The sequence below is a fragment of the Electrona antarctica genome, assembly GCF_951216825.1.
Source record: "Electrona antarctica genome assembly, chromosome: 9".
In the NCBI taxonomy this organism is placed as follows: domain Eukaryota; kingdom Metazoa; phylum Chordata; class Actinopteri; order Myctophiformes; family Myctophidae; genus Electrona; species Electrona antarctica.
In genome coordinates, this window is record NC_136790.1 from 39357851 (window position 1) to 39373560 (window position 15710).

Here is a 15710-nt window from a genome sequence, read left to right on the forward strand (position 1 = left end):
CATTTCTTATAAGTTTCACTCATGTACATTTTACATTCATGTGTATTTTTCAGTTTATATCTTGTGGTATCAGTGGCTCATTAGCATTTCATTTTCATTGTAGCATAAAGTATGATTTCCTGCCGTGTTTATCATTGTGGTAATTGCTGCTTCCCCCTCCACACACACATGCACGCACGCGCACACACGCGCACACACACATAAACATTGTAAATAAGAAATCTGGGATGGAAAATATGTCTTTGTTTTTATTCAGCCGCTTTTGCCAAAGTACTGTTTATGAGTAGGCCTATATGGGTCAATGTGACAAATTATGCCTAGTTTTATAGTTAATATAACATTGTTTAAACATATTCTTTGTTTTCAACATGCATCCAATGCCGCATGAAAAGAAGCTGGCAGAATAAAATAAATCCAACAATATATTTTTTTCTCATCTGTATTTCATATGATCCATAATGAAGTTTGAAGAAAAAAACAGATCATCAAAATGAAGCTACAATGTTTGAAAAAAATTAAAAGATCACAGCATTAATGTGTCATATTACGGCAGCAGGTTTCTGCTAACATACACTGCTAACCAAAAGTGCAGCGCAAATTACATTTTATCTTTTTAATTTTGTTTGTATCATATTTCTTTCACTCACAGTGAAAGAAAATGCCCAAACTTGATGACAGCAATCCACATTATAACCTATTTTTATACTTTGACAAAATATATATATTTTCATACCTTTCATACATTGAGGAAAGAAACTGTAAATTGTCATTGCTGCGATCTGCAGTGTGCTGCCTTCAAGTCACTGAGCAGATCGAGTGATGATGATGATGATTACTATATTTACCCAGGGTATCTGGGCTAAGCTCAAGAACTTGTTTCCAGCCAGGCCCTGCTCATAGAACACATTTCATCGTAGTGGTTCAATGCCTTGTTCAAGGGCACTTCAGTAATTTTAACGTGTCGGACCGCTGATTCGAACTGGCGACCTTCCGGTATCAAGACCGCTCCACAATCCGTTCGGCCACCGCTGCCACATTAGGCTTACTCTTGTCTGTCTCTTGATAGTGTACACAGTATGTTGCATCACATCTGTGTTTTCCTTATGCATTAATGCACGTGGATTTAATTGACATGGGGAAATAATTCTTGATGCAGTACTAACAGTAAATTCAGCTCTGACTGGCCTTGATCTATGCGTTACAAGCTGTGTTTGTTGCTCTGTTGGTTGTGGTTGATCTATTCTATGATGGTGGTCACCTGCTGATGAGAAACGCTAGCAGCGGGGAGCACAGTGCTGCTGTGAGTGTAGAGGAGAGGCCTGTTGCTGACCCACATTCCATGGCATTCTCCTGCAGAAGAGAAGATGAACTCTGCTTTAAATACAGAATTGTAAAGCAGTGCAAAGATTTATCTCGTGTTATGCTACAGAGTACAGTAAAAAGTACTATATTTAAAACCATTTTCCTCTTATATTGGATAAATAAAGTAGTAAATAGTAAATATTCCTCCAGTGATTTGGAATTCATTACATTTTATAATTAATTCATATTATCTCGCAACAAATGCATGAGCATAAACTCACCTCAGCGTGAAAAGGATGACATGATTCTGGTTTCTTCCTGTCTTTCTGAAACTTCAGTCTGTCACATTTTTGTGACTCATTGTGTTCAAAGGGGTTAAGGGTGAAGAATACAACATAGAGAACACAACATAGAGAACACAACATAGAGAACATAGCTACATTCAATCATAGCTATACTATTATAGCTACAACATGTTGACAAGACAGATTTGGCATGATGTAAAGTTGTAAACCTAACAAACTCAAACAAGCAAGCCACAAGCCACGTCTACTCTCACATTGAATTATATGCATTTTCTTTGTGTGAAATGTGAAATGTATTGTGTCTTATATTATGATTTAACCCATTAAAACCGGGAAAGCATCTGTGTAATTTTAGACAGATCATTTTTAATTAGCCCACTTTTTTTGAATGAAAAAGTTTGAGAACTACTAATTTAAATTAAACTGAACAAGTGTGTAAACAAAGTCACCTCAGTTTGATGTAGAAAGGATATACATTACTTCAATGGGATCCATGCTAACTGCAGGCGCAGAGCTGCAGTCACACTTATTATCCACAACCACCATGAAGAGGTTACTGCTGGGAATCTGCTGAATGACAAAAGACCTGCAGCAGAGGGATGGAGAGATGCCAAATGAGATTGAGAAATACACCATACAATCCACCACTGTAGAGTTCAACAACATATTGTAACAAAATGTATTTGTAATTTCTGAAGTAGGCTATACTGTACCTGACACAACCCTCGCATTCAATGTTCCCTGTTGTCTCTTTGATGGTGCGCTCAGAGACAAAGGCAGGATACACCGTATCACATGGGACCATCCTGGTTTTACCATGAGGCCTTTGAGCTGAATACAGAAAACACAGTTTCCAACAAGTTTAAAGATGGAGTGCCACAATTTTTGTATTTTTCCAGTTTTTCATGTGTCTATGAGGTGACAATACTTCATTAGACACCCTGGAGTCGTTTTTATGTGCAATAATGTATTCCCTTTGTATTTAGGGTTCTTCCTGGAGGCTGAACACTTGACAATCAAACGTGCCAATGAAAAAAACAGTAATATAGTGACATCACATTATCAGCCCCTCACATAACCCCTCCCCCTTTATCATACAACTACAGCTGTGGGTGCGGCTTAAGTTCAGGTGGATCACCACCCATCACCACCCACCAGGCAAACCAGGCTACTTAATGAACTGGTGGGGGTGCCCACATAAAAACGACATTTTAACAAATACTACAATACACTTTTTTGAAAAATTATCTTTTTTCATGCAAACACAGTCCTATTGCGATGTTCACTTTACCTTTCACATTCAGATCAACATTCCACCAGCTGTAGAGATTGAACTCCAGCAGAAAACTGTAAACAGACATAGTTATTGTCTATACAAATTAGATTCATAGCCGTTACAGTAGGTATCCATGCAAAATAAATAGTTCTTATTGGATGGTGGTGTAGTTCTTACATAATGAGCTCAGTCAAAAGCCACCTCACAACTGAGAAGGGCTGAAAGACAGGACAGAGACTGCTTGAGGATCTTTGTTTATTATAATGTAATTTTTGAGACTGCAGTACTACCTCCCTGTAACTTGCAAACACAAACACTTTTGACCACAAGCCCATAGTCCATCAAGCCTGTGTGGTTTCTTACCAGTAAAACTAAGGGCTTACAGTTTCAAATTTACCAAAGAGGAAATGGGAGACCAGAGAGAAACATGAACTGAAACATTCACAGCAAAGAGTTCAAGTTAATCTTATTTAATTCCCATTGTCTCCTTTCAATTGGTCAAATAGCAGATTTACAAGCAAAGACATTTTTGTGTAAAGTGTGGGGGGGGGGGGGGGGTCCGTGATTACTATCCACTATTCTACTCTTATTTGCTCACGGTATGATGCTTAATTTGCTTATACTTACATTTGATAAAGTGCGTGAGCTGTCACTGCTCCCAGCATACTCTTTACAGAGGGCCTGGTAATCATACAGAGATGTCCTGCAGACATGTACAGTAGGAACACAGGCATTTGTAATGTGCTGGAAAACAGGCATTCAAAATGTGTAATGTGCTGTAGACATGAGGTCCTTTACTGAATGCCGGGGCCAAGTTTACAACTACTACTACTAGGAAAGGACTGTGGGTGTTTTTTGGGGGGCTGACCTTTTGAAGGACCCCATTTGGAGTAATTTGCTCATGACAGCACGTTCCACCTCTCCAAAGAAGAGCCCTGTCTAAGAGAGAAGTTATGTCAACTCAAAACACATAGAAAAGGACACATACGTACAGTACACACGCAAACACACACACACGGACGCACGCATGCACGTCGTGCACACATGCACGCACGCACGCACACACGCACGCACGCACACACACACACGCACACACACACGCACGTGCACACACACACACACGCACGCACACACACGCACGCACGCACACACACACACACACACATACACACACACACACACACACACACACACACGCACAACCAATACCTGAGCGTGGTCTTCTGTGACTAGAATGAATCCATTGTTATCTATGAGGTAGCAGTTGATGTCCTGTCAGGTGGTGAAAACATACATTAGGTCTGGATTTCAAGGTGACAAAACATTACAGTAACAGGTGAGAGAGAGAGAGAGAGAGAGAGAGAGAGAGAGGGTGCTTACCTCATTATCACAGCTAATACTACATTTCCCATCCAGAGCTGCACACTAATCAGAAATCAGTAAACAGTTAATTTATTGTTAACTATAGTAAAGTAAATGAAAATTGGTGTTGTTGTTGTTGTTTTGGCTAAACAGTGTCACACCAGTCTGTAAAGTTACCTGTCTGCAGGCAGTCCAGAATTTCCTTTGAAAGAACTCCAGCTTCATCTGGATGCCTACAGCTAACATAAGACACAGAAATCGTACATATAATCCATCGCAATGAAAATATAACTAATGAATGAACGCTTATTTTGAGACCCTTACCAGCAACAATTGGAGACTTTCTGTCATCTAGGAGCTGAATAGCAGTGCTGGCCAAAACCACAGTCTTGTTTTCAGCTGTCAGGGAATAGAAAAGTCAGATAATGTTTTGTGCCCATTCCAATAATACTAATTGGTGAATATTTTGTTGCTCACTAGATGGCGCCACAGGCCCATCTAACTGTGAAACAGAAATGGTGCTTAAACTGATAAAAAATACTCATTGATGTTCCTAAATTAAACAAAGCTTAATAAGGAATACAGTACATGGGAAATGCATTACCATATCCTAAACACACACACACGCGCGCGTGCACACACACGCACTTGCACACACACACACACACACACACACACACACACACACACACACACACACACACACACACACACACACACACACACACACACACACACACACACACACACACACGCACTCACACACACACAGGGCGCCAATGGCCTAGTTAAGGCGCATACCACATAGGTTCTAATGTAAGCCTGGCAGCGAGTCACAGGTTCAATTCCCCCAAAAACACACACATATAGAGTGAAAGTAATACAGTGGCTAAAGTATGGAATGATAACCAGAACAAATCAACAAAAATCACATAATTCTGTTTCATGATGGAACATAGACTACACACTTAAACGTTTAACTTTGCCCTGCACAGTACAATCCTGTGTCAATTTATCAATTGGGGAAATGGGGAAATGTAACCAACTGGAACTGAACTCTGCATACCTTGTCCGAAAGGAATTGAGTAGACGAACGTCCCAGGGACCTGTTCTGCTGCTCGCTTATACCACAGAGGGAAGTGGTCACCATTGAAGACCCCTTCCGTGTCCTTCGCTGTCAGGAAGTCTCTGAGAACACAGAATGGACGGATTTGTCCATTTGTCGTGGATAATTATATATTTGTTTTACTTCATTACACAGGTGTCTGTTTCTGTTGAGTTATGTTCAGTGGTGCACAAAGTACTCAACCCCATTATGTGAAAGTAGATACATCTGATCAAATATTACTGCGCAAAGTGAAAGTTTTTTTTTTATACCGTACAAATGTCAATTTCCTATTGATTTCACTATTTGAAGATTCAGCTCGGAATCCGTGGATCCAGTCCTGTTTTCTTCCAATATATAGTTAAACCCAACAGCATGAGGTTTTGTGTTGTTCTATACTACAGTATATTGTCAGATTCAGCTTTGTTTACATTTGTTTACATGCTAAGAGAGTGACGTTGAGAGTTGTTTCAGCATACAGTACATACAAAGTCAATGAGGAGCATATTTTGAATTATCAATTTCTAATCAATGGAGCAACTATTTGTGATATCTCACCCGTCTTTGGAGTTACATCATGGCAAGGTACACAACCCAAACCTCTACCAAAGTGTCCTCATAAGTACGGTACTCGAGTAGGCCTAAATTCACTTTATTATGGTCCACCACTGGTTATGCTTAATTCCTAGTAGTTCAGAGCTTGTAGATCTTTTGTTTACCACTGAGTGATACTGTCTACGACAAAGTCTAAGTCTAAGACTAAAACAGGCATTAATGATTAAATCCATCAAGTAATGTGGAACCAAGCAGAGGGAGAAAAAAACAAACAAAAACATTATTAGAAAAATGTTCGTGTTCCACTCACTGATTGGAAAGCTGCTCAGGGACAACAAACAAGTTGGTTCTGGACAGGCCGGTGCGTGTACCCAGGTAAGCAATCTCCACTCCTTTGTCTGAGTTTCTGTATGTGTAGTAAAGATCAATGAATTTGAGGCCAACATCACTGCTTACATTCTGAGTGCTTTCACAGAAGGGAAGGGAAGTCTCACAGAAGGAAAGTTTCACAAAAGGTTAAAATCCTTGGTGTCTTACTGATGCAAATCTATTTACAGTACGTTATTAAAACAAAACAATTACCACAGTTTAAGATTCCCCTTTCTGAACAATCTCTTTAATTCAAGTATAGGCTAGGCTACATGAAGTTTACTGTCCTTACAAGAGGACAATGTTGAAAACGCTCACGGGGCTTAGGGCTATACAGTATGTACATAGCCTATACAGGTAATCAGAACGCTCGTCCAAATACCTGCTCGCCCCCATTTTTTGTTGAGCGCTCGCCCCCAGCGGCGGAACACTCGCAGGCAACTCACATATTGACGTGAGACAACGTGTCGGATACGTGGAGGTGAGGACGGGGGGATGCTGCCATTTCAATTCATATGGAAGTCACGTATGTGGTTTTCAATCATTTTACAAAACGGCTGCGTCTTTTGGGTTTTGGGAGTGAGCTTTCTTGTATTCTACATTCACTATAATAAAACATAATACACTCTAAGCCCACATGGAGATTTGCTTACTCTGACTTGTTGAGGGCCAGGCTGGTCCAATAGGCCTCCAATGGAGCCGTGACCACAGCATCAAACAAGACTTCCTGGATCAGTTCTCTGTCACCTGCAGCGGATGCAGTAGGACAGGCTTTACTCAATGATCTGACAGCACAATGTAAAATCATTAAATTAAGGACACGGTTCCACTTCTGCACTCTCTTACGGGCCCTTTTTTAAAATCAGTGTTAAATCAGGATTTTGCAGTGCAACACACTTCAATACTGGTTTTAGAGTCAGGCCTTCTTCAGCTTCATTCTCATTTGTACTAATCACAGTTCCATGATTAGTGCCTTCATGTTTCATGTGATGAATAGGGTTTGATTAATTTCACTCCATAGATTATATGGTGTGTCTGAAGCTGTATGTAACCTAATTAGCATAGATATTCAACAAGATGTCACTCACAGTTGAGGTGTGGTTTGCGCCCAGTGAGATAGAGCTTGATGGCTTGGATCTGGGTCAGGGAACGGTGCTCATTATGCTCCAGGATATTGCAGTAAGTCCTGTAGTCCAAGCAGATCGAGCCACACTGTTATATCAAAGGCCACAGTGTCCCTGATGATTACAGGGCAATAACCTATATAACGCATGAATGCCCTTCTCCATAACCCCTGCATTACCATTCATCTGCCAAGGCGACATCTGGTTGTTCCAGATCGTGGAGCCCTGGAAAACACATGGACATCAGCGATGCTTAAGTAATCTTCAGTCTGGGTAGAGTAGACTGATATGTGCCCTTACCAACCAACGGGTACAGATAAGCATCATGCCATGCTTCAGCGTTTTAGTCATAGGACAAAGTCGTGGTGACATACCTGCTTCAACTGATACATTTCCCCTGAAGAAGTACTTTCCATGGCCTCTGGACAGAGCCACTCCAACACTAGACACAAAAACAGGAAGTAAGAATATTTATTTTGAATTAGTCAATATTCAAATTAGCCTATAGGCCTATTAAAAACAAAACAGCAAGTAGGTACCGGATGAATAGTGATCTCGAAGATGCTCTTCAGTAAAAAGTTGCAAAACAAACCACTGGAGAAACACCAACAACTAACTTAAAAACTTTATTTCATGGCTTCATTAGAAGAACAATTAAACGATAAAACGAATCCAACATGTTTCAGCCTACACCATTTGGCCAGTGCTTGTTACCAAAAGAGCTGCTATTCCTAAAATCATAAAATGTTAAAATTATTTGCTGAAGTTAACTCGGGACAGGAACTAACAGGCACACAGTCATTGTAACTGGAAACAAGTTACAATGACTATAGAAACACTATCGAGTAAATGCATAACACTTATTTTTGCACCTGAATGGAGTTCCCTTGATGTCTGTGAAAAAATAGTCGTTGTGCATCTTTAGGAGACGTTTCTGCAAGAACATCAGAACAAGGGAGATTAGATTAGATTAGTGGAATGCAGTCCAGGGTGAACAGAAAGACTGGCTCTCGTCTGATAAGAAAATACTGTATATCTTAACCCCGGTCTCACCCCTTTATCCACTGTCCTCTTTGCCTCCATGGAGAAAGTCCCTGTCCTTCTATTCACCATTGCATTGCGCAGCTGAGAGACAAGACACACACGTGCACGCATGCACACACGCACGCGTGTGCAGACACACGTTGTTATACATAGTAAAGGGTCAATTTATAAAGAAATTCAGTTACAGTAAATCAACACTCCATATTTCGCTGTGTACCACGTCGAGTTGCTAGAAGGTCGAACTCCACTTAATTTCATTATATTTTGATTGCACAAGGACTCAAACCTGCTACGCAGTTACAGTATGAATTCACAACCATGTATCAGTTATAACTGTATTATGCAATATTATTGGTATACTGTACGTGTACAGTTGGGTGCCACCAATATTGTCCCTTATCATTTGACCCATTTAGGCCTGACCTCAAAATTTAAAAAAATCCTTATACATCCTCCAGTTTTCTGAAATAAATATTTTCACGATTTTTCAAAAATAGCAGACCTACAAGCTCGTAGCGCGCCACTCGGTGGCGCGCTATGAGCTTGTAGATCTGATATTTTTCAACAGCTAAATTATAACATAATGTTTAAAACACCAAAAGGGGTTCCCGCCCAAAATGGGTTAACTGTCCTTTTGCGCAGATCACGCAAACCTCAGCAAAAAGAAAAGGACAATATCGATGGCCTCCAACTGTACATATTAGCTTTTTTCAATTGTGAATGATTAGTATATTATTATTATTTCTGGGAGAAGGCATTGGATTGTAGAAACATACAAAGTCATCCCTGTCTTCCCACTCCACTTCAGAAAGATCCACACTGCTGTATAGGGGTTTTCTCCTCTTCCGTCCAACTTGGTACTGCACAGAGGCACACAAGGCACCCATGTTAATAATGAGACTTATCTGACAACACATCACATTTCTCAGTCAAACGGATCAAAGTTTAACCACTTGAACCCTCTATTCTTAGAGAAACGGACTTGAGTTATAACTGTACTCTGACCGCTTTTTTCCATCAACACCAAATCTACAAGCTTGTAGAGTTTTTGGGGCGAATGTTCCCCACAGAATAGGCATGCTGGGGTTAAAGTGGTTAAATCACCCCCCCCCCCCTAATAAATGTTTAACGCTAATGTGATTTATGTTACCCGGTCATATCGTGTATAGGATTTTGATCAGGCCTAATTTGGTGTCGTAACTGTGTGTGTTTCGTAACAATAATTTCACTAAAATATTTATAATACAAGGCAACTGCTTATGAAATAAATTGGCATCATATATTTAAAGGTAGGTAGTGAAAACATTTTTTTTGTTAAATGTTCTGATAGTAGTCATTGCTATAGACTTGTGTGTTTGTTCAGTACCAGGGGTCTCCCATCATTTGTTTAAGGTGAGTGACTGAAAATGCATATTCAGTTTACTGAAGAGCTGGAGTGACAGGGAGTAGGGAGACCCCCTGTTACTAAACAAAGTCACTCTATAGCAATGAGGCGGAATGTAGTGCTATTTGACACTTATTTTGAACACAACAAAAAATAAATCACATATGCACCGGTAAGATAAACTATCTTACACAGGTCTAAATCAATATCAAACACAGGAAATGGACAGGTCTGACATACAGTAGCTACAGCACTTTGTTCCAAGCTTTATAACAAGCCAATAGAGACCTGCGGATAGCGGATTTAGCCGCGGTTGCCGCGGTTAACCGCAGTTTAGGGTGGATTTGGGTCATTCAAATATATTATAAATTAATATTGGATAAACCGTGGGTGAAATAATGTGTGAAATAAATAAATGAATGGCATCTATCTATTTCTATAGGCTTATTATAGCTTTTAAAACGCACAAAATCTCTGCAAAATCTCGCAATCCGCAACCACGCGCAATCGGTGGGTGGTTGCGGATTTATAAATTGGAATAATTAATTAATGCGGTCGGATAACGGGCGGATTATAAATATACACACGCGGATTCGGGTGACAAAAAAGATCATCCGCAGGTCTCTGCAAGCCAACTACAACAATCACAGCACAATTCTTAGGCACATAGAGACACACATTAAGTGATACAGACTAAGACACAGATAGAGTTGCACACACAGGGTTAGCACTAACACAAACAGATCCACTAACACAGCCATAGATCCAGTGTAACCCAGGGTCTGTGGTCTCTGTCAGGGAGTGTTAAGTTACCTCTGGGAAATCTCAGGCCAGCCAGCCCTATGAGTGGCCCTTATCCCTGCATGCATACATCAAAGGAAAAGGTGGGGATTACAGACTAACCAGCCCATTGAGCCTCCTGACCTGTGTGTCTGTGCTCCCTCTCATCACAGGAGGAGGCTTTCACTTTATCATTGCAGTTATTATTATGTATATTATTGCTTAGAGTAGACCACTGGTTCCCAAACACTGGGCCGGGACCCATTTGTGAGTCACGGACAACATTTTTATGAGTCACGACTCACAAGTAAATGTCAAAACAGAAAATAATAATAATGATAATAATAATAATAATAATAATAATAATAATAATAATAATAATAATAATAATAATAATAATAATAATAATAATAATTGTAATAATAATAAAATGCAAAATCTTTCATGAATAAATAAATAAATTAAAACGATTCCATAAATTAGAAAACAAATGTTTGAGTAGTAGTGAATAGCCAGGGGCACGGTGGCACAGTCGGTAGCCTAGAAGTCCTGGGATCGATTCCCAATGGGGGCGTGTTCTGACTGTTCTCTCCTCCGCGTCATCAGTGCCTATACCCTATGTAGGGTTGGCAAAACGGCCTTTCTGTGTGGAGTTTGCATGTTCTCCTGTGTCCCCTAGGATAGGTACCTTGAAAAACATGCAGTAATCCTGGTCTCTAAACTGCCTCCCCCTGGCTAGCTGGGGCGCCTGATGGAGGGGAAAGGAACTGGTTGGAATAACATGTTCCTTCCACGCACTACGTCCTACCGGGGAAACTCCCCCCTGTCAGGTGAAAAGAAGCAGCTTGGACTCCTCAAGCATTGAAGGAAACATGAGGTCAGTCTGTTGCTCTCCCCAGGTTGGCAGAGGGAGTGTAGCGCCCAGGATTACATTAGACAATTGACACTGGGTGAAAATAAAAGGGTTAAAATTGTGGGATAAAACTTTGGGATTAAAAAAAAAGTAGTGAATATAGCCGATCTACAAACTCACAACTCGCCGCGAAGCGTGTTGTGAGATTGTAGATCTGCTATTTTCATTGTTTGGGTCCCAGGCAGACGTCTAATCTCTCTTTTGGGTCTCGACCTGAAAAGTTTGGGAACCACTGGCTTAGACAACTTTAAAGAAATGACACAGTGGGTGCAGAGAGAACAAGGGATAGGTCAGGATGTGTGCACTGTGCAGCTTGGCAATATAAGTGTGCTTTTGGTGTGGATTGAATTTGAAGAAAGCAAGTTACCAGTGGTCTGAGGTCCGGGTGGGTCAGGATGTAGCCATTGTTTGTGATGGCAAATGCATAACCATGGATCCCTAACTAGAGAAAAAAAACAAAAGTGATGTAAGGTAAAGGTACCATAATGAAAGATAAGATCTGCACATCAATTATAGCTCAAAATCTCATTAAAGCAGAAATACCACTCAGCTGGTCTAATTGCTCACATTCACATACAGTAATATGCACATTATGCGCATTAAGACAATAATATGATCACACAGAGATTTGTCTGAGGCTACTGTACCAGATGTTTAGGGATGACGGTCATCAACTCCTGCAGTGGGATGTCTGTGCCCACCACCCCCAAAAGAATACCCTGGTTCTTCTGCATGGAAACAGTAAAGGTTACACACATACACAGCTTTACATACTGTATGAGACACTCACTGATTTGCTCACTTGCTGGTTGCTGCACTGGCACACATGTTTTCTCATTCACGGTGATTCACCCATGAACACACTTGCTCACTCACGTACTGTTTCATTCTTTGTGCTGAAGACAGGCATGGATACTGTAGTCATCAGACTGGGGCCGGCACTTGATTTCACCTGTAAAACACACGCACACGCAACAAATGGAATACAGTTAAACTTGGCGTTAAAGGCTCCGCTCTGGTAGATGTTCTCTGTCCAAGCTGCATGCTAAGCAAAATCAGGGAATGTTAAAGCAGGGATACAATAGTAATACATGAGCAATACATTGACATTGAGATTTAGCTTGAATAAGCAGACATACAGTAAAAGCATGAGTATTTGAGCCTATGCCAGACTCTGAGCCTATGCCAGACGTGAAGACTTGCAATGCACAGTGTCCCAGGCAGCACACCCCCCACGCCTCCGCCTCCCAATTCTTCTGCGTGTGTGTATAGTGTCAACACGCTCAGAGATGACAGATCAGAATCACACACACACACACACACACACACACACACACGCGCGCGCGCGAGATAGAGTTTTGGTATGGAATGAACATACACAATATAATAATTAGGCATGCATCGCTTTGCCTAAAACACTGAATTATATAAGTAATATATAATTATATAAGCAATTGGAAAAAGCCTACGCCGGCTTCCATGCACTTCCAAGAGACATCTATACATTTTCAAATTATATTGTTATTATTGCATAAACTATCGCTTCGGCTAATCCCACGGAAAAGTATGCTATGTACATATAACTACAGGCATTAATAACTACATACCTTAGTCTACCGCATATGTACAATTAGCCTACATTTAACAAACAAGCTTGATTGACATTTGTAAATAGGTCAATACAAAAACTGGAGGATAAAACCAGAAAAGCACTAAGGCTTCTTTACATCAGGTATAAAGTAAAATGAAAACATGACAACCGTATGGAAAAAGGGGCAGAAGAACTGGGAGGCGGAGGCGCGGGGGGTGCGCTGCCCGGGACAGTGTGCACTGCAAGTCTTTGCATGCCAGACAGGTGAAGGCTGGGGTGGAGGAGGCAGCTAAGCACAGCGCATGCGAAGCAGGTAGAAAGACAAGCAGAGATCTAGTGAATGCAAAGCCGTATTTAAAGGGGCTGCTCTGTTAAGAGCATGAGCTCTGATTGGAGTAATGTATGGATGTGTGACGTAATGATCATCAGAGATGTGAATGAGGAATAAGAAGCTAGGCTGATTTACAGCTGGGGCGTGCAGACACCCGTGTCCTGTATGAACTAACGCTGTGCTTCTTTTTTTTTCCTGTCCACACTTATGAAGAGAAGACTTCCGCACACCCGGTTCTTGTTTAGAGCAGGTGCGTTGGCGACAAGGTAGGAGACATAAAAGAAGGAGGGAGACCCGCACACTGCCACTTGCTGGTTCAAGAGCTTTTATTAAAGAGCAACGTTTCGATCTCGCGACTGAAGAAGGTCTAAGACCGAAACTTGCTCTCTTGCTCTCTAATAATAATATTTGTACATTTAAAAACTGTGTACATTGGTGACTATAATGTAGTATTCTAGCTGATCTTGAGGCCTACAAAATCGGAGGGAAAAAACGTTTTTCCTTTTACTAGTCGACTAGTTGAATAGTCGACTAGTTGCTTAAAGCCCTAAAACACACACACACACACACACACACACACACACACACACACACACACACACACACACACACACACACACACACACACACACACACACACACACACACACACAATTGCTATTGTAGATAGCACACCACTTGAAAAAGTGGATGAGCTCAAAAGATCCTCAACTCTTACTTCTGTTGTGCAGAAAATAAATTGTAGTATGTTTCACCCTTCAGGTCGGCAAAAGAATGATCTCACAGTTAATATTACCAATATTAGACTAGATATTGTTTATCAAGATACCTCTGAAAAATTCTACTTAATGAAATTTAGAACAGTCTTTGCAGATTTATCTTGAGGTGGTGTCCTTTCTAAAACAATACGTCCTTACAGCTCACCATACAACCTAAGCCCTAAGGCATAAATTGTATCCTTACTAACCCCACCAAAATCAGTAAAGAAGTTGGTCGACATGCTTTTAAAATAAAGCCCCAGCCGATTGGAACAATGTTCCCAGTTCCCTTACATCTATTACTGCAACTCCTTAAAAAGCATCTATCTTTACTCATCTTCAAATATCCTGCTCCTGCTTCAAATTGCCTTCTCTGCCTTCTGTGAATCTTATGGAATACACTGCAATTTAATTTCCAAAGTGCTTGTTTGTATTCTGTGTATTCATATGGGCATGTTAATATATGCCCATATGAATTTGTGTCTGCCCACATATACCTCTATATATACCTGTCCTATATGCGCTGCAATTCAGTATACCTGACGAAGGCCACAGAGGCCGAAACGGTGTGTGTTTTTTTCCCCGCCATGGTAATTCAAGTTTCTGGGGAGCTTACAAAACGGTGTGTACTGTGCAGACTTCTTCTTTATTTTGCTGTTTGTTCTTTCTGTTCGAGTACCGTTGAATTAGCTTGGGATGTGCGTGCACCTCCTGACCACATGTTAATATCTGCATGTGCAGGTATGTAAGGGTCTGTAGTTTTTGCTTTTGTTTTTGTTCATTTAGCTTTACATGGGTATATTAATGCAAAAAGTCTGTTATTTTGTGGGTGTTCACTGTGGGTGGGACGTGGGAGTGGCCAGTTACAGGAGAGCTTTTGTTTTTGTTACGTTGTCCTTGTTTATGTATGCATGGATGTATTTGTTATAATGTTCTGTCTATTGTACTCTTTGTATACTTGTGATAAGGACCCTCTCGAAAACGAGATGATACATCTCGTATACTATATAGCTGAAGACAGCTAAATGTAATTGTAGTGATGCAATGAAAATATTACAAAATCATGAACATACATTTATTTAAAAAGTCTATGTTTTATCCATTACATACTGTATGTCATCAGACTCATCAATTACCACTAATGATTGTTGTGTCTACAACATCTAATGGCATGTTTGATATATCAATTATTTTAAATATGTTTTCATAAAGCTGTATGTTGGAGCATTATGTATCAGTTATGCATACTGATACGGGACAACTGATACAGTATGTCACAAGTTATTAGAAAATCCCTTAGACAATGCATATTAAATCCGGGCTGGTCCTATAGTAGCACAAAATTGGATGATCACTGAGGCATGATTTGATAATAATGTTAATGAATTCTGGATCCACTCACCATGCAATAATAGATTAACAAGAAAAATATGATATGGGATTTATGGAATTAATCTCAGCCACATGTTGCCAAATGTTTAGATGGGAAACAAGTGAAGTACACAGTCAGT

General features: G+C 40.4%; 1 protein-coding gene across 1 annotated transcript in view; it reads right to left on the minus strand.

Moving 5' to 3' along the window:
* Positions 1-1198: 1198 nt before the first annotated feature.
* The window catches only part of cacna2d3 (calcium channel, voltage dependent, alpha2/delta subunit 3), a gene marked incomplete at its 5' end in the record, with an annotated part of 42053 nt that continues 27541 nt past the window's right edge, over positions 1199-15710 (minus strand). Inside the window, 24 exons of the mRNA XM_079511416.1 lie at positions 1199-1350; positions 1584-1668; positions 2083-2193; positions 2321-2438; positions 2899-2954; positions 3061-3101; positions 3511-3586; positions 3752-3822; positions 4093-4155; positions 4264-4308; positions 4423-4484; positions 4570-4644; positions 5312-5433; positions 6216-6311; positions 6928-7021; positions 7363-7460; positions 7578-7623; positions 7773-7840; positions 8271-8332; positions 8452-8523; positions 9219-9302; positions 11887-11961; positions 12167-12247; positions 12400-12471. Coding sequence (XP_079367542.1) covers positions 1255-1350; positions 1584-1668; positions 2083-2193; positions 2321-2438; positions 2899-2954; positions 3061-3101; positions 3511-3586; positions 3752-3822; positions 4093-4155; positions 4264-4308; positions 4423-4484; positions 4570-4644; positions 5312-5433; positions 6216-6311; positions 6928-7021; positions 7363-7460; positions 7578-7623; positions 7773-7840; positions 8271-8332; positions 8452-8523; positions 9219-9302; positions 11887-11961; positions 12167-12247; positions 12400-12471 — 1869 coding nt within the window. The 3' untranslated portion in view covers positions 1199-1254. The remainder of the gene's footprint in view (positions 1351-1583; positions 1669-2082; positions 2194-2320; positions 2439-2898; positions 2955-3060; positions 3102-3510; positions 3587-3751; positions 3823-4092; positions 4156-4263; positions 4309-4422; positions 4485-4569; positions 4645-5311; positions 5434-6215; positions 6312-6927; positions 7022-7362; positions 7461-7577; positions 7624-7772; positions 7841-8270; positions 8333-8451; positions 8524-9218; positions 9303-11886; positions 11962-12166; positions 12248-12399; positions 12472-15710) is intronic.